The sequence below is a fragment of the Ischnura elegans genome, chromosome 6 (genome assembly GCF_921293095.1).
Source record: "Ischnura elegans chromosome 6, ioIscEleg1.1, whole genome shotgun sequence".
Classification (NCBI taxonomy): Eukaryota; Metazoa; Arthropoda; class Insecta; order Odonata; family Coenagrionidae; genus Ischnura; species Ischnura elegans.
The window spans coordinates 12,934,838-12,959,505 of NC_060251.1; the positions used below are offsets into that span (position 1 = coordinate 12,934,838).

The following is a 24,668-nucleotide window of genomic DNA, read 5'->3' on the forward strand; positions in this document are numbered from 1 at the left end:
GCCACTGGATTCCATTGTTAATCCTCCCCACCTCCTAACTTTCACGGCACACATTGATATTTCTCCCCCACCCCCACCGCAACGGTTTTGCTAACTGTCATCAGATTATGACTCATTCATTTATTCTCGTCAATTCAATCTACTTGCACCCTGTTAGTGGAACAGTGTCTATTCCAACGGACCACCGTCTTTGACTTCTTCGACATCGATGGACATTCCGGACGGACAACGGACATGCAGAGATCAAACCATCGCCGCGGAAACCTACGTTCTACCGACATACAGATTCATGGACGCGAAAGGTAAGTGCACGCTGGAGAAATTAAAAAAGGAATGAAACAATGTGTGAACGCGAGGTTACAGTTAGAAGGCAACCAGGCGCAAACAGCGACTTGCTGGGACGAAATTCACGTGAATGATCGCGATTAAGTGAGTGAGTAAATTATTATGAATGTGCATTTCTATTGCCATCATAATTTTCATTGCATTGCTTAATACACCGGTTGTTGGAAAATTTCCATCAAAATACGACAAATAGGCAGATGTTTGGCATTTTATGATGCAATTTCACTAGTTATCAATCCTCTCTATAGCTCCTAAAGGGGTAATAATCGATATTCCTTCGAAATAAGGGGTTTTCCGATGGACTCTCAAGAATACAAAAAACTTCTTAGTTTCCATCTCTTATGCACGTCTTTCAGCAAACTTCTTCATTACCGTTTTTCCAGGCAGCGACCCTAAGATTGGATCTGCTTCACTGCTCCAATAGATCGTGAGTACGGAGGGAGGGTAAGATTTGGTACGAACGTGCTTGCGGTGCAGAAATTCAAGGGAGTGGTCGTGATTACTTGAGTGTTGAAGTGCAAATCCTATCTATCAAGTGCCGTCATCATAGATAATAGATTGCTTTTACGCAGCTCTCCACTCCTCTCTCCTGTCAGCTGACCTTTCCATAATTACGCCTATTAATACCTTCGTATTGAGTGAGCGATGGAATTGATTATATTTTCGTAAACCCAATCAATTGCACTTTTACGCCCCAGTACAAATTTTCAGTCGCGCACTTTAACTGGCACACATAAATTAATATCCCACGAAATCATCGGGTGGCATTGGATGCGTTATCGGCATTTTTTTTTTAATGTCCAGTTCAATAAATATTCATTTTTTTCATTTTCTCAGGTTACCTTCCTATTCTCAGCTAGATTTAATTAGTATACAAAATATGTGGTCAGTCATTGACATTTTCTGGTGTCATTTGTTTATTAAATTATCTTATCGGTATATTACCAAGAAAAGATGTAGATAACGATGACATTTATTCAAAGCATATGTATCATAAAATGATTATCAGGTGTATATATGTACTTCCAAAAACCTTTCTCATGCCGTGTTCTTTTGTGTAATTTTTCAGTTTCGCTGAGCTGAGCGTTTTCCTTGCCATTGACCTTGGTGTTCGTTGGGGCTGCTGTGACGTATATGAGCATGATGTGAGAAGAAAATCTGGTGTGGACGCCTGGTACGAGCATGTTTGCGGAGGCGAAATTCACGGGAATAATCGTGATTAGGTGAGTGAAAAATTTTGCTTTCACATTCATGTGAAAATGTAATTTATATGGGCGAGCTAACTCCCTCCCCGTCTATAAGGTGAGTCACTATCTCAAACCTGAATCAATCCGTGGAAATACCAAGCGACCATCGGACCGATTTTCTTCCGACCGCGACCTTCAGTTTTAGCACATTTTTGGGGAACCGTTTGAGCCCCCACCTCCAAACTCCTCCCTCGCACCAATATTAACTAACGACCACCTCAGCTTCGAATGAATGACCGTATCCTCAAGTAAAAATCCCCAATCCGTCGTTTTTCCCAGATGATCATGTATGTTCTAAGTACAGTAGAGCGTAGCTAATGCGAATAGCCACGAGACAAAGTCCACATTCTCAAAAAGTATGCATATTCGAACATAACCAAAAGTTTGACGCCTTAATCATTTAAAAAAATATGGAAAATTGGATTTCACTATGGTTCTGTCTTTATATTATTATATCAAGTTAATAAAACCATTTCATATGAATTTTTACCCAACGTTTCAATGAAATATTCCTAAATTTGTACATATGTACTTTTTAGTCTCTCTATCTTACGTTCCGATGGATAAGAATCCAAAGTATCTAAGGTCCTGTGTTTTGACATCCGGTTTCATAATGATCCACTGTAATTCATAACACGCAAGTATTCCCTTAAATTGTAATCAAAGTATATATAATTAATTATGAAGCTCAATTTATGTATTTCAGACTTTCATGGTTTTGACATAAACAATATGTTACTGCTAGGGATTGAAATCAAGGGTAGAGATTCCTATTTAGATGTTTTCAGCTGATCCTTACAAGGAGTGCCTGCAATACAAGTAACCAATAGGCATCAAAATACAAACATACTTGGGTGTAGAATTTTACTGAAACACGCGCAAATACAATTAATCGCTACAACTTGTCAAAAACTACTCCGTCAGTCATAATGGTGTTGTGGAGAAAGGGAAAGTGTGCTACCAACCTTCTGATAGATTCCTAGCACGATTCAGTGTCTATTGTATGAATTAGCTCGACTGGGCCATCCTGCCCCTATGGCCAACGTGCCCCGGTCTCCCTAACCAATAGGCATCAAAATACAAACATTAATACGAATTCATCATGTTGTTTTTGAATCAGACATCACCTAATGTATTATGTATGTTAATTAAATTCACGTCAGCGCGTTTTTCACCTAATGTGAATCCGGATTTACGACGTTGGTATTTATGACGCTCGGTTGTACTCCAATGCTAATGCTTTAATCGCAAAAAAATGAATCACTAGTCTAATAATGGATCAGAACCACCAATGACTTAATCTGTCAATCACAGAAAAAACTGCGTTTCAGTCCTAAATAGATTTTAGAGTACATAACATTATAGAGATTTGTTCACTAGAAAGACACAAATATCTGACTTTTTACCATTGCAATATTCAAGAAAAAAATTACCCTAAACCAAGTAATGAGTATCCAGAGTAGAGTAACAGAATATTAATTCGATGTGAGCCAAAGTACCCTCTTTAAGATATTCATTCCCCAACTAGATTAATTTAGGAAGAAGACTACTCCGGAATAACAAGCAAAATAAACCATGCGATCCTTTTTCAGCCGTTCAAGAAAAACTTTTCTAATAATTTTTCTAGGAAAAGTCACTTTTATTTTGTGGGCGACTAATGAGCAATGGTGGATAATTGCAGTGCATTTTGGTACTGAGTACTTATTTTTCCTCCCGGTCTCTTTGATGTTTAAATTTCTCTCGTCACGTGATACATACGACGGGCATACGTATTTGTTTGAAGGGTAACCCCGCCCTCTGCGAATCCTTATACTTAATGCAATGATAGGTGGGAAAAAAATGTACAACTCTATCACTCAGAGAAATTCGTTATTTTCGGATTCCCTCGTTTGCATTTTCTAGTGCTGTAGGGTGAAGGTAAAGAATTCTAAGCAGACTTGGCGTCATTAATGAAGCCAATATAACTGTTTCTCAAAATTAATTGTATAGATAAAATAAGGTTTAAAAGGTATAATTATCATTACATTCTTGATTGATTCCTTGGATTCCGAGCCATTTACCTCTTTCTACGAGAATGGAGCCAAATACTAAGATCCCAGTATCGTTGGTAATGCTATTCCTCTTCTGTGCAACACAAACAACAAACACAACAAACTTCACTATGCAATCACCACAAGAAGCTTCCTCACATATACCATCGAACGCACTTTACACTATGCATTGCGCTGATCCAGGTGTTTCCTAATTCCGATTTTTTTATCACTCCACATTCAACAATGCACTTCTTCACAATGCGCAACGAACAATTTACGTGTTTTGGAATACATAAATCATCTCCTTCATGTTATTATAAAATACAAATAATAACTTTACAAGACGGAAGAGGCACGCCACTAACACAAGAAATAATCTTCAACACTCTCATCTCATGGCTGATCACCAACTGAGCTGTATTCCGAGTGGCTTCGAACCGATCTGAAATTTTCTCCGTCCTCAACTCTGAATTGCGTCATGCCGAAGGCCTCATCCCACTGCCGCTACATGACCACAGTTCGAAGCTTTTTTAGTCCGAAAGCAATGAAGTAAATACAAACAGTTGAGCAGGAATGATGCGTCGTATTAACCGCTCGTGTGAAATTCTAGCGATTACTCACGTAATTCTGAGTAATTCTTCCCTTCGAGAGCATTTTCAAGTATTAAATAAAAGATAAAAGATCAGCCTTCACCGTGGCATACGATGGAGTTGACTAAAAATTAAATGTATCAGGTGAGACGAGGACTCATGAAACCATGCAATGGAATGACGATCGCTATATCAGATGAAGCACAGTCGCCCATGAGACGTACCGAGGGGACTATGAACTATACGTTGGAAGGATGTTGACCCATTTATTTTAAACGCGAAGTCTACGGCAAATTCTAAAGAAGGAGGCGCGAAGGTTACAATGTAAAGAATTATCCATTCTGCTTCCTCTCACCACGCATTTATACGGCTTTACAAAAGAGGCAAAGTGATCCAAAATTCTTAGGGAAATCAGGTAATATTAGGTAAGGACGTTAACCTAATATACTCAGTATGACTGCATGATGTTTTATGCAACAGTGGTACAACGATAAACGCCTTAGAGGTGATAGTATTTGGAAGCATTAGTTTTTACATTTCACTGAATATGTTTTATTTCATTCGTGAACCAAGACATACTTCAAACGAGATGGGTACCAAATAACATAAGTAACGCGTCGCTCTATCCCAGAAGCTTGACGGCAATGATTGGCATGCAAACTATACCGAAGTGTTCTGCAATACACCATCTCATCAGACATTGCATGCTGCTCACGCTATGTGCTATTTCCTTACGCTCCGTTTCCCAGTTGCCAGAGATACGTACACTGGAGGACGAAGGTTTAGGAAGAAGGCTCACTCGGCCGACTGATTGAATTGGACCGCGCGCCGCGTGAACGAACGCCATTTGACTCCAGAGTGCGATGCTCAGCTGGATTTCTAGCCACGGCGCGGCAGCGATGGAGGGAGCTGTGGAGGGAGAGGGCTTGATTTCGTTGGATGAGTCCAGCGAAATCTCGAAGGGAGGTTATCTGGGGGACTTAGAAAGCAAGGAGGAGCTTCTACCTGTCTCCCACGATGGCAGCGGTGAGCAGCGGCACAGGGAGGGGGAGTTTGGGGGATTTAAACCCCCCAAAGCTCAGAGATATTTTGAAGTTTAATCCATCTCACTTAATTGGATAAATATTACTGATAGAACAGTGTAAATATTAATAAAATATCCCACGGAGGGCCGCAAAACTCACCATTTTGAACCATTTATACACTGAAAAAACACTTTGGATATGAGAATCGTAGGTTTGGGTGTCACACCCAAACCTGAGATGAAGGAAATGACTTGCCCATACATTTGGATGTGTCACCCAAAGGGAATGGATGATGAGGAGTTGGTTGTTTCAACTAGTTCTTTGGTGCTGCATCCAAAGAAGATGGACGAGTGCTTTGGGTGTGAGAACCAAAGCGTTGGGTGGCTCATCAGAACAACGTTTGGATCCCGAATGAAAAGTTTAGATCACCTGCCCAAAGGATTGCGCCCCTACCCCTTCCTCCCTCCTTTTCAATCCCATTACACCATAATCAAGGGGGCGACAAAACTGCGATATATCGTATGGAAAACCTCTTTTGTTTTGATTTTTCCGGAGCCCCAGTGGTCCAACGGCCTACCCAACATAGAGGCGCTGGTGTAGCCTGTTTTTCTGAGCAGTAACGAACTGGGGGCTGCCATATTGAATCTCGCTGTAAACAAACGTGATATTGAGGCTTATTGATAGTCATTAGTGTTAACTGCAGACTTTTTTTATTGCTTACAGTGTCCCTTACGATTTTGGAATGTGCTCGATTAAGGATACGAGTCTCAATGATCTTGGTTATTGCTAAATTGCGTGGGTATGAAATGTATTTGGTGATGAAAATGTGAGTAATTCTGTTTCCTTCATTATTCCATTTTGATTTCAACCTGTGATTAGCTAACCTTTTCTCATGTTTTCAAAATTTTATGGTGTCTTGTATTCCTTATATTTCAATATGTTTTTCATTGTACTTGCAGTTTTTCTAGTGTTCAAACTACTCATTTATCGCTAGTGCTATTCTTTGGTTTGTTTAATGCTAATCATTTTGTTGGTTATGTATGTAATTTGCTATTTCAACTCTGTCCTTTCAACTGTTTAATTGTCATTAATTGAGCATTATTCATTAAGTGTTCTACGATGTTTACATTTCTTAAAGATTTAATCTCTTTCCCTATGAAGTAAGAACTTAATTTCTAATACATTGGTATAAAATATTCTTCACTTTTCTCGTTTTCTACTTTTGGAATACTTTCTTTCGTATAAGTGATGGATATTAACTTATAAGAACCTTTCATTTTAAGACTCCTCTGCCAAGATATGCTATCTTAATGGGTACTCGTCATGAACTACTTCCTACGAAACAATGTCCTTCTCCTTTCATAATTAAATAATTATCTTCCATGAAATGATATTCAACCTTGCATGCTTATTTCTAGTGAAGTAATGTTATGGTCTATGGTTTCAGGATTAGCATTATTTTCCCTGTCCCAGAGGTGTTGCAAGATACATCTACCTCAAGGAATACTGGGTCACCCTCTTTGTCTGTAACTGTGGAGTGTTTACTTAAGTAATGGAATCTTTCTCCTATTACGCAAAGGCTGCTATCTCATGCTGTAATTGATATTTGTTGCTTGTGCATCTCATGTGCTTGTAGAATTGTTAACTTCCACAGATTTCATCTCTAGTATGTCATATTGAAATTGTTATTGTTGTATTTCTTTTACCAGTTATTGTATCAATAAATACCAATGTCCACTGAAGTAAGTTTCCGAGATCATTATTTTTACCAACCACCAGATCGCCAGTTGACTTTGTACATGAATCTTGTATTATGGTTACTAGTTAAGTAACCTGGGGAAGTTCATCTGGAAGATTTTCCTACATTCATTGCTTTTAAGTTTCTCGCAATCGCAGTAGCATTATTAAGCCTGAATAGCACGCTCTATCGTGACGCGTAAAAGAACAGGCGCCGAGATGTCCATTCAAATTTCGCGGCAGCCTTGGACCACTGGCATAGATGGCACTGATGTATCAAAACCTATACGCATTATCCTTATGGGTATGTCGCCCCCTTGCCATAATGTCGTTTACACCTTCAGATCCTGTTGTATGCTGGATATTGGTGATTGGCCCAACGATTGATAAGCAGCACGAATTAAGCTTGGAGCGTGCGGGCAGGCGATATTGCGTCACAACCTTGGTTGACAAAAGAAGACCGCATTTGAATTTTCGTCATCTCGTCGCTAAGCAAGACAAACTGCCAGACCAATTTTCCCGCAGAGCAATAGTGGCAGCATTGATTTTGTTGGGATACTTTTTCTCCCATAGTAAAAAGCAAATAAGGTCGCCCCTGGAATAGAAGTATACCTGTCGCTCAAGGATATGACGTCCGAAAGAAGAGATAATAAATATCATCCACTAGAAAAATAAACGACTGCATACAGATGTGACTTCCGAATTAAGACAGCCGATAAGGTTTTGCAGTAATTTTAATGGCATGTGAAGAGTTTCATTTTCCAAATATTATATTAATAACTAAATATTTATCCGAGTTCTCCACTCTTATCGACTCCATTCTTTTTACTTACAAAGCTAATTCAAGTTTTTATTCGAATTAAAAAAAAGAATACTCAGTATTTTAACGTTGTTCATAGACGCTTAACAAATGTCAACATCTTGAAAATTCCTTTCACGCACCATCAATGTGTTGGATAAGATCGAGAACTTCGTAAAAATTCAAAGGTAAATAAAGTGGAATAAAATATAACGTTTCGTAACGTAAACAAAAATAATAAAACCATCGCGTTCAATGTAGTGAAGAAAATTTCAAGATTTTAAAAGTTTTCTTTAATCCCAGGAGCTTCCGATGGGAGTTAATTTTCTTATTTAGCAGTCAAGAGGACATCACATTGATTCCAATGCCATCGTAGGGAACTTTACTAAACGGGCAACAGACGCACAACAGAAATCATTTATTGTTATCATACTAAGAGGGCCATTAACTTTTCTGTCCTCAAATATTGTTTCATGGAATGAACTTACAGTTCTTACACGCGATGAGGAATTTACCACACATTTTTCTATGCTCAGGTTGATAACTATCGTAACTTATACAAAAAACTGCAATTAATTAAGTGTGGTTACTTTTAATTTGAGAAAGAAGAGATAAATTTAGAATAAGCGTTTTTTAGCGTTGCGTTTTCTTTTTCTGATCAGTATACTTTATGAACTGTCAGTGAATAAAAGTTTTTGCGTGAGCTAGAAGTTCTTCTACTGCAATAGAACACTATTGAATAATACTAAATGTTCCTCCGACGTCAAAAAGTATAGCGTAAGCCAAGAAACCCCTTCAATTTCAGAAAAGTCCCCTAGTATGACTTGTTAGCACTTACCCTTTTCGACCCTTGATAGTGAAAGAATAACACTGGTCGGCATCGAAATCCTCCCACGAGGGTGAAAGGGTGTACCGGATAGATTTCGAGATCTGATTACGAATATCTAGCTGATAGCCACTTTGCTAGTATTGTTGAAGAGGCGAAGCCAGTTATGGAAGAGTTAGACGCAGAGATGAGTGTTCCTCGTCTTGCAGGTAGACAAAGACACAGGGAAAACTGCGATCATAGTGATGATGCTACGACGTATTGGAAAAGAACTGTGTTTATTCCAACGCTGGACCATATTACGACTGATATGAAAGAACGTTTTGCTGAAGAAAACATTTATCATTTAAAATTTAACATACTTTTGCCCTCGCAACTAATGAAACATACCGGTAATGATCTGATATACAAATTTAATCAGTGCTTAACTGATCTACCGTTATTTGAAAAAGAATCACCCTATGTGATTAAAAAGAGACTAATGGGAGAGATTATTCAGTACAAGCAAACGAGCATAAACGCCTTAAATGACCTTAATTCTGTTGTGCAAGCGTTGTCTGTTAGTCCTACATCGGATTATCCCACTTTGCACACGCTGTACAAAATATTTGCGTGCCTACCTGTGTCTATCTCTACAGTAGAGAGAAGTTTTTCTGCTTTGCGGCGTACGAAGACATGGCTGAGGACGACAATGAAGGAGGATCGACTCAATGGTTTAGCTCTGATGAACACTCACCCTGACATCGATTGTCCTATTGACGATGTAATTACCGAATTTGCCAGGAGGAATAGGCGCAGAGACTTCATTATTTAAGGTAGGTGTAGAACCACAATTGTAACTTTTCATAACCAATAATTGGCATAGTGTGCGTGGATTATGAGTTAAAATTAAGCTTTCTTAAACTCTAAATTTCACTTGATTTCCATTTTTTATTACGTTGAAAGAAAAAGTTGGTCAAGATATCTTTAGCGCCCCCTCCTTGAGTTTTTTCTGTATCCGCCCCTGGACAAGTCCAGCCATTTGATTCAGTGACTTACATTGATTAATGTATCTAATAATGAGTTTTCGCTCAGCTTCAGTCGTCTCAGTTGCCTTTCGTCCCTTGCCTGCCAACACTTGAGGTCGCCGTTCGGTCAAAGATGCGTCTCATCTCGCCACAGCCAAGGAGAAGCATGTGCGCCCACAGCAATGACATCGGTGGGCTGCGATAATCGCGTGTAAATCCACGTGAACCACTTTTTGCGCGCGAAAGTTTTGCATGTTCGTCTACTGGAATCAATTTATCGCACAGTAGCAACGAAGTATAGATCTTTCAAACCTTAACCAGAGCAGTTAATGATAATACTACATCAATGTTGAATCCAGAGAACGAGTGAAACGGGGTCAAAATAGTAATACGTAGTTGCTGGAAACAAGAACCGTCCGAAATCCTTTTGCACCCACGGTAACTAACTTTAATTTTTCCAACCTTTGTGTGTATTCAACGGTATTGGGCGAGATGTTGTGGAACATAATGATAGAATGATAAATGAAGAGCAAACTTAGTGCATGTCCACAGTAATTTTATTTTGGACGACGCGTTTCAGCGACTTTACTTCGCTATCATCAGGTACAAAATGACATATTTTCGTCATGCATATATTTACAATCATGCAAATGGGAGGGGTATAGTTATGAGTCGGCGGAAGTGGGAGAGGGGTTGGGGGGTGAAGGATGGGGGAAGGGGGTGGGGAGGTGGTTGGGATACGTAAGGATTTGGGGTTCGGTTGAAGGTTTGAGAGGGGGGAGGGTTAACAGCTGGGAATGACTCAGGAACTCAATGTCATTCAAAAGATTTTCCTTGCGTTTTCTTCTCCTGGTTATCTCCCATTGCTCGAGCGCGTCGAGCCGACGTCCTTTTTCTTCGAAGGCCAGTATTTTAGGTTGGAAACTGCATGAATGGTTCTCGTTGATAAGGTGAGTGGCTAGCTTGGATTTGGTGTCTTTATTTTCAATCATCTTTTGTGCTCTGCTGTCCTTACTTTGAAATTCCGACCAGTTTGTCCTACATATGTTGAATCACTTGTGTCGAACGACCTCTGTTAACTCTATAAGCAACATACCTATTTAGATTTCTATTCCGTGGGGTAGGCCAGCAATTTTCTCCCCAAGTGAATCCATTTAATTGATACTTTATGAGTTCACTTGTAACCGTGACTCATATTGCCCCTCGATTTAATAGGCCTTTTTAGCAGTAAAGGGGATCAAATCAATTGTATTGCGGGTCTCGCGCCGTACAGGATACGCGTAAATATGTAGTGCGGGTCTCGCGACTTGAAGGATTACTTTTTTTCCGTATCATCCGATCATAGTATAATCTTCTAGCAATAGTGAAGCTGTGGCATTTCAAGTTTATTAATGTAGCACCGTGCCTTCGCTATGCTGCAAGATAGAATATATTCTTCAATATAATCTTGCGGCCAAATAATAAATGTGCGTTACTCGGGAATATATGGATCGTGAAGGAAATGAATAAGTCCACAGTACTTGCATAACCTGTGTCGGGTAAATAAACTTCTGTGGAACATTCAAATCAGTGCATCTTTTATCATGTTTCCTGTCACCAAGTTTCATTAAGTATCGCCATACAGCCATTATGTTGATCAATGATACAACGTGTGCGGGATAATAGGGTAATTTCCTTCCTCAAAGAAAATAAAAGGCGTTGATTGCGATTCGTTACCCACCATTAGTGTATTCATGATAAAAAATTATTTGGTTTTTAGAAATCCCAGTTTAGACGAATGTTAACGGTCAATTTAACCTCATTTGAAAAAGGCCAGATTGGCGCCCAATCGATGCCACTCCATGTGGCGTCACGGGGACCAAGTTTCTATACGAGTAGATAGGAGTTTTACATCGACTAAGATTACCAATGCATGCATGAGGCACAGAGCTCAGGAAAACATCTCTTAATAATTAAAACTGCCTATGGTCGGAACGTTTCCTTCGTTTGATAAGGTATTAATAATCCTTATTTAAGCCATAAGCGTTTCTTGCTAGCCGGTTACTCTGCTACCTGCTAGCAGCTTGCATCGCAGCGGCGCTCAAAGCCTCGCCCCTAGGTCACCTTCCACGGCGGCAGCGGGAACCAGAATGACGTCACATGGGCTTTCTCCAGCATTCCTACTTAGCCGTCGCGTTTTCGCGTGCTTGAAATTTTTCACTTTTCATTTAACCTCGAAAAATAGATATCGTAATTAACAATCTAAGAGCGTGAAATGCGTACTCCAGGAGTTATAATCTTTCGATTTAGCAAAAAAAAAACAACAGGAAACCAACCTATTCGAAGCTAGTCAAAATTCATCCGAATTAGGCGGATACGTTTCAAATATGAAAATACGCAAAATAGGAGTGCAAGGAGACATTTGAGGAATTAAAACTGTCTGCGGATTAACTGCTCGGATCTTGTACAATTTGCTATCTTTTTTATTATCCGAATTATATTCATGAAAACACGAAGAAATTTCTCATTTCTCCTCGCAAAAAAATTATGCCTAGAGAGTGGAGTGCAAACAATGATTTCCTGTTCTACGAATACACTTGATAAAGTTTTTGGAATAAAAATAAATTGTTCCGAAAGAATTTTGGATGAACTGCTCACCCGAATTAACCAAGATTGCATTGGACTCATTAAAATTATGCTCGGGAATTGTGGGAAAAATTGTTACCTAACTCTGTGGTACACGATAAATAACTCACTCTGAGGCTGCATTACGTTTACCAGTCCTTTACGTCGTTTTGAATGCTCGAATCAACGATCAAAAGACTTCTGTAGCATTTAAATCATTCGAAACACCCACTAAATCGTGAAGGTGCTGTTTCAAACATAAAGCATTTTTTTTTCAATCTTAAGGTTTACGATTCACGTTGAAATTATAAAGCTGGATAAATTAATATATTTGAAAAGAAAAATGCATTAAATTGTTAAAGAGAATGTTTTGAACGCATGTTTAGCCCTGGTTGCCACAATAACTTTTATTGTTGGAATATGGAAATCATTCAATAGTTAGTTCAGCATGTAATATCACGGATTCCTAAATAATTCTTACATTTATGTATGACTAAATATTGTTAACTCTATATGAATGACATACGGGAATTTAATACAATTACAATGTGTTATTTTTTAACCCTCTTTGAACCTTAGAGTCATTTAATAATGATGACATTTTTCTTCTATTTTTTCACAGACTGCTGCAGTTCCCCATGGGAGGGGGGCATTGAGGACGAGTGACTGGAGGGGTCCCTAAGACACCATCAAATTGAGATGAAGAATACTAGGGGGCCGCGTCTCCAAACACCTGCCCTCCTCACCAACTACAGGTGGGCACAAATGCCTCTCATCAAAGACGAGGGCAACGAGGTTGAGGAGGGTAACGTTCTTAGCGAATACACCAACGAAGAGGTTTCTCATGCTTTTTCACAGGTTGCTGTGACCGCCAATGTGAGGAGGAGGAGGAAGATGAGTATGAACTGGAGGGGCCTTTAAGACCACATATAATCCGGTGGAAGGGGGTCTCGCTTGCGAATACCTGTTCTCCTAGATCCTCATATTTTCCCATGTCACCCATTGAAGAGGAAAGCGAGAATGAGGGGGGGCAGGTTGCATGGAGATGAAGTTGAAGACCCTTACGGTGCCAGATGGATGAGAGCCACAGGTGTTACGTCTGATGAGCCATATCAGCCAGCAATTCTTGGCTGATTTTTCTGAAGGTAATAGCTTGTTTCTATTGACCTAAAGCCTTACTTAAAATGCTTGCATGGAAAGTCTTTAAATTCTGCAGTTTTCACGAAACTAAATTTCATGTTATTCCTAAACCTAATTTGAATCTTAGAAACCTTTGATAGTAATGATTTTTGGCGCGACCGTAGTTTGACCCCGTGGTCGGCGTACGATAAACTTTTTGAAAAATGTGTAAAATTACTGCAAAAATAAAATTTAAACACATAATTTTATTTGTACTTACAACATATAATTAACAAGAAATAATTAATAAGAAATTTATAATTTCACATAAAAAACAATTAATTTGACTACGATTTTGGACGATGAAACCTTCTTTCATACACCAATATAACACATACTTCTGACCGTATACAGGCAACAATGCGAAATATACGCTAGAATATTTCACTTCTTTCAAAGAACATTCATCCAAATTCTTCTTATAATCCACAGATTCCATCGAAATCATGCTCGAACGTTTTATAAATGGGTAAATTCGATAATTGATCCGGGATTTGTTAAAAAAAATGAAGTAACCATAACGCGCGGCGCAAATTGGCGAATAGGGGGTTCAAACTCCGGTTCACCCTGATATTACTCCTTTTTTATTTTTGCACAGGCTGCTGCTGTCCCCAACGCAGGGAGGAGGAAGAGGAGGAGAGAATGGAGGGGTCCCTAAGAAAACACGAGACACCTTGGATGAAGAAGACCAAGCGGCCTCGTCTGAAAACATCTACCCCCATCATCAGCTGCTGATTGTTGCGGATGCCTCTGATCAAAGAGGAGGTTGAGGAGGGTAGGAACGACGAAGACCCATTCAGTGCAGCATGGCTGAGTGCCATAGGGAAGGTATATGAGTCCGATGTGGAAGGAAAAGAGGAGGACAACGAGGTTGACGAGGGTAACCTGATTAGCGGAATGTACTAACGAAGAGGTTTCTCTTTGTTTGGCACAGGTTGCTACAATCGCCAATGTGAGGAGGAGGAGGAAGAAGAGGTTGGAATGGTCTTTGAGATCGCATCTCATGCGGTGGGAAAAGACCAGGGGGCATAGAATGAGAAAAGCTGCTCTCCGCCTATACCCTCGCATGCCAACCATTCCAGAGGAAGCGGTGGATGAATTGGGCAGATTGTGCGATGGTGAAGACCCCAATGGTGCTAGATGGTTGAGGGCCACAGGGAGGTCGTATGAGACAGACCAGCCAGAAATTCCTGTAGGGAGGGCATATGAGCCTAATGAAGCAGCCATTCCGAGATGGATCTTCTCAAGGTAATTGTTCATTTCCACTGATCTAGATTTTCTAATATGGATTTTCCAATTAGGGATACAGTTCTTCGGCATTTGGTTCCACGAATTCATCAGTTTGGAACCTGGATGGGAAGTTAAGAAAAGAGAACTGGTGCAGTAATAATTTGCAGAAATTCCATTTGAAAGCTTTTCTAGAGCACAATATGTCGTGATTTACGTTCTTGTAGTTTCGGAGCCACTCCGATGTCGCAGCTCCCATAGCAGAGTGCGAACACCGCCCGCCGCGTTGGTCTCCTTGATATCCGTTGCGCTGCAGTTGATATCTGCTGCGCTGGTCACAATGATGCCCTTCACGCCGGGGTGGTATGGCCAGGTCGGCTGGTCGGCATTAGGCGAGGGCCCTGCACCCTTATTCCAGAACTCGGGTGGACGCGAGCTACTTAAAGCGCGAAGGGTTTACAGCTAACGGCAGTCACTTTGCCATCGTATTCTGGTGACCGGGCGGTTAAGTGAAAGTCCGTGAATCCGTCTCTCTAATGGCCTAGCCATAGACGTCACTGATGTTGGTGGCGTAGATCGTTGCGACCAATAGGAACAGAAGAAGAAAACAAGTGAAGGGTGAAATACGCAAGATCCAGAAAAAATAAGCTCTAAAAAGGCGCTAATGTAACTGTTGTTATAGTTATCATACTTTTATTTTGAAAACTATTACTTGTGCGTACTAACTTTATCTTAAATTAAAATTTCGTTTTAATATTCTGAAATGTGAGACGTGCATGTGTCCGTCTTTAATATATGTTATTATTATGACTAATGATAACTAGACCATGAAATATATTTACCTAAGGAGAAATAACTTATATTATGTGATGGAAGGTAAAATTTTCAATTACTATTACAGATACGGAAGAAATAGGTGACAAATTATTTAGTTTATCTGGCATGTATTGGCGACTTCTTTGTTTACGTATGGCTCCGATAGTTGTTTTGATTTTGACGTCTTGCTTGTCTTGGATTTTTCACTGGATATGGGTAGCGAAAGGATGAAACAGAAGAAAAGGGGATGGGTACATGGAAGGATTAGATGGAAAGGCGCCGAATGCATGAAGCGCGATAATCGTCCAAGATTGAGATCCAAATTATCGCTAAAAAAAAAAAAAACATTTGATATACAAAGAAATAAGTTTCAAATACTATTTACGCCGTATTTACTCGAGTTCCTGTTTTTGAACCGAGACCGACAGCAAAAACGAGTTGGAATTTTAGGTTCTGCTTTGACATGCAGCGAACGCTTTGGGCATCGCAGTAATAAATATTGAATTTACCTTGCCAAAAGCCTCATATTTCTCGTGTATTCCTGTAGCGTGCGCCGATTCACAGGGGAAGGATGGAGAGAAATCACGACACACTCGCTTTCAGGTCTAAGACTCAACTGCCTTTATTATATCCTGTTTATTATGTCACAAGGCTTATGGGCACGAGAAATTTTGAAAATGTGCTTTTATTATGGAACACTACTACCCTACAAAATTTGAACGATATCGGCGAAAGACACTTCGTGAATGTTCCTTGTTAGGGGCTCCTTGCGACGAGAGGGCGGCCACCCGTTACATTCCTTATTTTTCCGCGTGGTTCAATCGTAATCAATATTTATTCTCGTAAACAGCCAATTTCCTTATAATTTGATCCTACAATGGGCAGAATAGTAGGTAAATTTATAGGATTGTTTACCAAGTGAAATAAGTGATACATCCTTAATTTGGTGGTCATCCGAGAAAAACTGGCGACTCGATAAAACTCTACGGTAACCCTGATTTAAGAGTGTACTTACGTTGAGAATATCCCATTGACAATATAGATAATGTATTTTACTCCATTCTGTTGATCATCAACCACTTATTCCTCTTATTTTTGTCCTTTGGAACACAAGCAATTCTCCAGCGAGTAAACAGAGGTACTAGACGACGGGGCACTTTATATGGTTTTGTAGGATACACGGTATACACGATTTATAAGGTTTTCACACGTTTTTCTATTGAATATCTATGCTGTAATACACTCACTGCATTCAGCAAATGATGTAGGTGTGTAACGTAGATCACAATCTGCAATCAACTTATATCAATGTAATCTTTCCAAATCTCCCAAAACAATCTCCTTTATTTATTTCAACAATGCCTTGGCAACCCAATATATTCAAAATCCGAAGTTTGACGTTAAAACAGCAATTATATTCGCCAAATTTGCGGTTGATCCCCTACATTGACAGTTTTTCTATCCACTTCCTCAGTCTGTCATCAGTGGATACCGTGCCGTGATATAACGCGCCCACGCTCCGTCACGTGTTTTCAAGCAGTCGATGAAGATTATTTTTTATATACTCAAAACTCAGCTAAAAACATAATTCATCCGCGAAAATTTCGGCGAGTACATTTGAGGTAGGAATCTTCTTATTCTAGTACTTTTAAAAAGCGTGCATGTTCCCCATTGGTTTATAGGCCTTAAGAGATAACATGCAAGTCACAGTATATATACAGAGTAAATTCTAAAGTTCCACGTACCTGTAATCAGTTTTTTGGTGATAATTAGCTCCAATAACGCGTACGATTTTGCACTTGAAGTGAGGAAGATATGCGCTATATGATAACTAGCCCCTTAAAGTTCCCTGCTTTAAGACTATTTGCTAATGTCAGTTCTAGAATGCAATTTTTCGCTTAAAGCGCCAATAACGGTATCGGTAACGGCTTTCCTCACGTTAGTGAGTTTTGGAATATGCCTGTAAAGTGAGTGCCTTAAAGCGCAGTTAACGTGTCCATTAGTAGAAAGTACGAATCGTTAGCGGGTTCCAGAATATGCGTGCTGCACCCTTATTCCAGAACTCGGGTGGACGCGAGCTACTTAAAGCGCGAAGGGTTTACAGCTAACGGCAGTCACTTTGCCATCGTATTCTGGTGACCGGGCGGTTAAGTGAAAGTCCGTGAATCCGTCTCTCTAATGGCCTAGCCATAGACGTCACTGATGTTGGTGGCGTAGATCGTTGCGACCAATAGGAACATAAGAAGAAAACAAGTGAACGGTGAAATAAGCAAGATCCAGAAAAAATAAGCGCTAAAAAGGCGCTAATGTAACTGTTATTATAGTTATCATACTTTTATTTTGAAAACTATTACTTGTGCGTACTAACTTTATCTTAAATTAAAATATCGATTTAAATATTCTGAAATGTGAGACGTGCATGTGTCCATCTTTAATATATGTTATTATTATGACTAATGATAACTAGACCATGAAATATATTTACCTAAGGAGTAATAACTTATATCATGTGATGGAAGGTAAAATTTTCAATTACTTTTACATATACGGAAGAAATAGGTGACAAATTATTTAGTTTATCTGGCATGTATTGGCGACTTCTTTGTTTACGTATGGCTCCGATAGTTATTTTGATTTTGACGTCTTGCTTGTCTTGGATTTTTCACTGGATATGGGTAGCGAAAGGATGAAACAGAAGAAAAGGGGATGGGTAAATGGAAGGATTAGATGGAAAGGCGCCGAATGCATGAAGCGCGAGAATCGTCCAAGATTGAGGTCCAAATTATCTTTAAAAAGAAATAAAAAAGCATTTGATATACAAAGAAATAAGTTTCAAATAGTATTTACGCTGTATTTACGCGAGCTCCTGTTTTTGAACCGAGACCGACAGTAAACGAGTTGAAATTTTAGGTTCTGCTTTGACATGCTGCGAACGCTTTGGGCATCGCAGTAATAAATATTGAATTTACCCTGCCAAAAGCCTCATATTTCTCGTGTATTCCTGTAGCGTGCGCCGATTCACAGGGGAGGGTGGAGAGAAATCACGACACACTCGCTTTCAGGTCTAAGACTCAACTGCCTTTATTATATCCTGTTTATTATGTCACAAGGCTTATGGGCACGCGAAATTTTGAAAATGTGCTTTTATTATGGAACACTACTACCCTACAAAATTTGAACGATATCGGCGAAAGACACTTGTGAATGTTCCTTGTTAGGGGCTCCTTGCGACGAGAGGTCGGCCACCCGTTACATTCCTTATTTTTCCGCGTGGTTTAATCATAATCAGTATTTGTTCTCGTAATAAGCCACTTTCCGTATAATTTGATCCTATAGACAGAATAATAGGTATATTTATAGGGTTGTTTACAAAATGAAATAAGTGATTCATCCAAAATTTGGTGGTCATCCGAGAAAAACTGGCGACTCGATAAAACCCTACGGTAACCCTTATTTAAAAGTGTACTTACGTGGAGAATATCCCATTGACAATATAGATAATGTATTTAACTCCATTCTGTGGATCATCGACCACTTATTCCTCTTATTTTTGTTCTTTGGAACACAAGCAATTCTCCAGCGAGTAAACAGAGGTACTAGACGACGGGGCACTTTATATGGTTTTATAGGATACACGATATACACGATTTATAAGGTTTTCACACGTTTTTCTATTGAATATCATGCTGTAATACACTTACTGCATTCAGCAAATGATGTAGGTGTGTAACGTAGATCACAATCTGCAATCAACTTATATCAATGTAATATTTCCAAATCTCCCAAAACAATCTCCTTTATTTATTTCAACAATGCCTTGGCAACCCAATATATTCACAATCCGAAGTTTGACGTTAAAACAGCAATTATATTCGCCAAATTTGCGTTTGAGCCCCTACATTGACAGTTTTTCTATCCACTTCCTCAGTCTGTCATAAGTGGATACCGTGCCGTGATATAACACGCCCACGCTCCGTCACGTGTTTTCAAGCAGTCGATGAAGATTATTTTTTATAGACTCAAAACTCAGCTAAAAACATAATTCATCCGCGAAAATTTCGGCGAGCACATTTGAGGTAGGAATCTTCTTATTCTAGTACTTTTAAAAAGCGTGCATGTTCCCCATTGGTTTATAGGCCTTAAGAGATAACATGCAAGTCACAGTATATATACAGAGTAAATTCTAAAGTTCCACGTACCTGTAATCAGTTTTTTGGTGATAATTAGCTCCAATAACGCGTGCGATTTTGCACTTGAAGCGAGGAAGATATGCGCTATATGATAACTAGCCCCTTTAAGTTCCCTGCTTTAAGACTATTTGCTAATGTCAGTTCCAGAATGCAATTTTTCGCTTAAAGCGCCAATAACGGTATCGGTAACGGCTTTCCTCACGTTAGTGAGTTTTGGAATATGCCTGTAAAGTGAGTGCCTTAAAGCGCAGTTAACGTGTCCATTAGTAGAAAGTACGAATCGTTAGCGGGTTCCAGAATATGCGTGCTGAGCTTAATAGGAGGCTCCCACAACGCTTGCGTCTATCATAAAGCGGGCATGAAAAATGTATATAAAAAACTCATATTACTTGAACCAAAGTTTTTTTGCAATTACAAAATTATACGTTTTCATTAGCTCGTTATTTACAAAATGCAGAGTGAAAAAAAAAAAAAAAAATTAAGGCACCAGATGATAAAACAGACCCACGTGACATGATGGACAATTAGGATACGATGCTTTTCGAAAGGGTTATTCGAAAAGGTTAATTAAGAATTTTTTTTAGATTTCAGCCCAATTTCAAGAAACAAATTAACTAAATAAATTACAGAATCATAATAGATTCAATTTTATAATATGTAAAATTATCACTTTTCATAGTGTTTTTATTACGAAATTGCTGTTTTTATTAACTTCAATCCACTTTTTGAGAGCCAGAATAGCGTCAAAATCCATTTCTGGGCATGCAATTACCTATAATTTTCCAGGGGAGGACCTCCAATCACCGCAGACTGCCCCTGCCTCCACGCTTTTCTCCCTTACGCCTTTGGTCGTGTTTGACGACGAATGCGAACTCCTGTCCTTCGGACTCCGAGGCTCGCTTGTTGCCTTCCATCAGCACACTCTGCCTCACCAGCTCGGATTTGATGGCTTCGGTCACAGTCGCCATTTGAGACTCCCTGTAGGTACTCCGGTGTTAATGCCCCGAAACAAAAGTTCCGTCATCGATCTTTTTCCCGATGACATTTAACATCGCATCGATCGCGCTAAATTTTTGGACATAATCGTCTATGCTTGAACACGGCCTTAGATTGATTTGAATCATCTGGTATTTTGAGTAACAAGACGATTAACACGTCAATCCTCGAATGTTGTCTTCAGCTTTTCCCGCATCGTCTTAACCGTCTTGCATTCCACGACCTTAGTCTTCAGTTCTTGAAGAAGTAAGAAATAGATCTTCGCTCTCGTTTTAGATTTCCTGCTCTGCTGTTTAGGCGCCTCCGCTGTTACTTCATTCAACACATAGTTTATTTACTTATTTCCACGGCTGAAAATAGTTCCAAAGGTCTTCATGAAGCAAGAAATCTCCGCGTCCATTGCTCATATTTCGAGATTGGAGTATCTTCGTAACTTATCGAGTCGTAGATTACCTCCGTAATTTACGCTGCTTGCTCCGCTAGGATCGCCGGATGCCATTCATTTTAAAGTCCATATCAAATCACCGTTTGAGAAACAGGCCAATCAATGATTTCTATTGAATCAAGTTTCTTAGACGAGTCTGGGCCGATACCTCGTTGAGATTTTCGTTTTTTGTGGATTTGGAACAGTTACATTATTTCGGAAATGGAACTCAACTTTTTTCTATTTCAGATAACAACATTGCAATTGTTGGTTGCCAAAACGTGTTGTTTCTATTTATTTTTTAAGAAATAAAAAAAAACGTTATTTTTCCGTGAAAAGATTACAACACAACACAATTAATAGTACATACATTCAAATTGATTATTTCAGGAGTTAATTTATGGAAAAGTTGAACATTTATGACTGAATAATTATGTACTTAATTATATAATAAAAACTTTGTATTTTCCGCACATTCAGGCGAGGGGCTGGAGGGAGTAGATGCAGTGGGTAAGAATATATCAATCGTTAGGAATGTGTTTCTGTTTCGCCGTAAGTAACGCATTCCCTTGCTTGAAGAGCATCTTTCTACTCATCCTATCACCTGTATTATTTCCCCTCTCTCGCTCATTGAATACAACCTTGCACTAGGGCACTGCACATGGCTATACTGCATGCTCTTTCTGGTTGCTCTCAACGCAAGGGAAGAAAAATTCTTGAGGGACCCATTACGATGGGTATTTCATCAGGACCCCTTACACAAGAAAGGCAAGAAAAAGGGAGATTGGATGAAAGACTAACGATACAAAAAGTGCAGCGTTTCCAGTATGTTACACGAGTCAGGATGGGAATCTTTACAGGAGCATAGATCGAAGCATAGGCTTAACTTACTTAGGAAATTCGAAGAAGGTATTTTCTCAGTTGACGTGAATCATATCCTTCGTTCACCATCGTACTACAGTAGACGTGATCATGAGAAAAAATAAAAGAAATATACTGCAAAACAGAGAGATTTGAAACGTCATTCTTCCCTCGTAATATTAAGGATAGCAACGTTGTCTCAATTGATAGGATTAATGGCGTCCCTCGCTAGGATCACTCATTGCATGTTTTTTCATAGTTCTAACCTTGCATGTATTTGCTGTAGGAATTGCTAACCATAAGAATTTTTTTTTACGAATAAGCATGTATATTTTTCTAGTGTGCGTAATATTTCTATGACCATGCGGTGTGCATGTGGCGGTCCTCTTGCATGCTGCATGTTGGTGATTTTTCACCCCCTGCCAAACACCCTAGAGGTGGCTCGTAGGGTATTATGTAGATACGTGATGAAAAGGCGGAGTGGCGAAACATAGGGCCGGAGTTTAGTTAGGGAGGCCAAGTTCAGTGTGCCGCTCCCCTCCCCTGAGGCCCTCTCATCCCCCCCCCAAATCGCTAAAATATAATACATCCATAAGTTATTTTTTAGATGCAATGTTTGAAATTACACATTGTATACTTGCTATTAAGAATTTTTAGTGCTCCTGTCGTTTAATAATTTATAAATTTATAATTAGTGTCAAATAATATAATTAGAAAATCAAATAACTTTTTAAAATAAAGTTTACAAATTTTGCTGTCCCCTTTAATATGCCACCCGGGGCGCGTGCCCCCTCTACCCCACCCTAGTTCCGTGCCTGGAGAAAGAGATTTTGCTAGCTGAAAACAAAAAAAAAAATCAATCATGTCAACTTACTAAAAATATACAACAGCAATTGATCCAATCATGCTCTTGTGAAATTACTAGATGCGTTATTGTAGTTAGATTTCATAATAACCCAGTAAAAATCATTGACAGCATTTAAAATTTTTTCTCAAAAAATGATTTATAAGAGCAGATTATGAAAACCAGAATGAAGAACTGTCACAACAACCCAATTTCAGGAACCAAACATCAGAATGAAGGGAAAAGTGAAACTCACCCATCCTTTCTCAAAATAAATACTCCTTTATATCAATAGGTTAAACCTTTGGCAGTCCATGATGCCCACTGATATTCTCTTTTGGGTGTACCCGTATCACGGTTGGATGACTGGTAATCAGTTCAATCTCCAGCCAGTGACGCAGCCAGGAATTTCGTTCGGGGGGAGGGGGGTCCAAAATCAGGGGGGAAATTTTTTGAAAAACAGGGTACTAAGTAATGGGTTTTAAACTAATTTTAACACTTTTCATAAATACAAAAACTTTATTTGTTAAAGAAATATTATACAAACACATGATTTTTTAATATTTTGTTATCTTTTATGTAGGAAAATAATTGTGTTTTTATATTTTGGGGGGGTCCGGGACCCTCAGACCTCCCCCTTCCCACGCCTGTGTTTCCAGCATCAGATGGGTGGCCAAGAATCCGCCGTGTTGCTAGTAAACCCAAAAGACTGCTGGAATCCTTTCGTATTTCGTCGAAAAACTTTTCCTTTAAGGTATCTCATCCATTAATACTCAATAGCTTAACTGGAGTGGATGAATACTTGTAACAATAATTTTTTCAGCTTTATGTTTTAACTCTATGTCATTTTCATGTGGCTAAGCTGATTTTAATTCTGAGCAAGCATTTATTTTCACTCACACCTCAAAGATTTATATGATGGTGTGACTGTGTTACATTTCATTGATACGTATTTCAATTGCATAATGATCTTCAAGTAAGATCCTGACACAATATCACTTGAATCATAGTCGTTGTGAACAATGACAAGTGCACCTGGATCTCGACAGATGATATTGTGAAACCTGCTTTGAACACACGGCCATGGAGGCAGAAAGCCTGATTTTAATGCTTATCTTTTTCTCCTTAGGTCTCTGTTATGCCCAATGAAATTTGTAGAGATGTGTACGAGGAATTCATACTACATTACTGCAAACATGTTCTGTACTGTGTATTGCAAGGGGAGGATGGATTCTTGTGATGGGATTCTGGTGGGCTTCTTCTCTGCCTTTCTGGACAAGGCGGTGTTGGATCAAATCGGAGATGGACCATTTTTGGCATTACAAGCTTTGGTGAAGGATGTAGTAAATGCAGCAAGTATGGAATTTACACCAAAGTGTCCAACTGTGTGAGCTGGATGCAGAGGGTTTGTGAATGGCTTCCATGGGAGTGGGAGGCAGTGACAGTACTGAGTGAAGAAATACGAGAATAATGTATGATCATAATACATGAACATTCTCATTCATTATGGCACAAATGGACTGAAATCAACTGAAATGGAGAGAAAAAGGCTTTGTTTATAAAACAATTTAATCATGAACAATTTTTCTTCATTTCTTTTCCACTCTGAATATCACTCGTAGATTTCAGTTAAATATTTAATCATGGTATTCTTAAGCATCACTCTGAATTAGAAAGTCTTCACCTTTGAGCGCTTTGTGCCTTGTGCCTGACATTTTATTTATCAATGTGAATCGATGAACCTAAGGTTATTGGAGGTATTACTTCATTCGTTGGGTTAGCTATAGTAAACTATCAAATCGATGAACGAGGATATTCACGTCTTCTCAGTAATCTGCATACCTTTTCGACGAGGGAAGCAGGAATACTGATCTTTGCACAATGGGTAGAGCAATATCTTATGCAAACATTCACAATA

General features: G+C 39.2%; 2 protein-coding genes across 7 annotated transcripts in view; one reads left to right on the plus strand and one right to left on the minus strand.

Annotated features, from left to right (window-relative positions):
- LOC124160117 overlaps positions 1 to 4,044 on the minus strand; it is a 39,447-nt gene extending 35,403 nt beyond the window's left edge. For 2 of the 3 annotated variants that reach the window (XM_046535866.1, XM_046535863.1), the window contains exon 1: positions 3,653 to 4,036. The gene's annotated coding sequence lies outside the window, so the exon portion shown is untranslated. Of the gene's footprint in view, positions 1 to 3,652 lie in introns of all 3 variants that reach the window. The other variant, XM_046535868.1, reaches the window with a different exon arrangement.
- Positions 171 to 24,329, plus strand: LOC124160118. Of its 4 annotated transcripts, XM_046535869.1 has the most exons (7): positions 171 to 302; positions 1,415 to 1,568; positions 12,836 to 12,968; positions 13,072 to 13,358; positions 13,991 to 14,220; positions 14,327 to 14,640; positions 23,880 to 24,329. In XM_046535869.1, the coding sequence occupies exons 5-7, from the start codon at positions 14,137 to 14,139 to the stop codon at positions 24,139 to 24,141; spliced, it is 660 nt and encodes a 219-aa protein (XP_046391825.1). In that variant the 5' UTR covers positions 171 to 302; positions 1,415 to 1,568; positions 12,836 to 12,968; positions 13,072 to 13,358; positions 13,991 to 14,136; the 3' UTR covers positions 24,142 to 24,329. The 4 variants fall into 4 exon arrangements, with proteins under 4 accessions (XP_046391825.1, XP_046391828.1, XP_046391827.1 ...); XM_046535872.1 differs by lacking the exon at positions 171 to 302 and having other exon boundaries at positions 1,414 to 1,568; XM_046535871.1 differs by lacking the exons at positions 171 to 302; positions 1,415 to 1,568 and adding an exon at positions 12,602 to 12,663.
- The last annotated feature ends 339 nt before the right edge of the window (positions 24,330 to 24,668 follow it).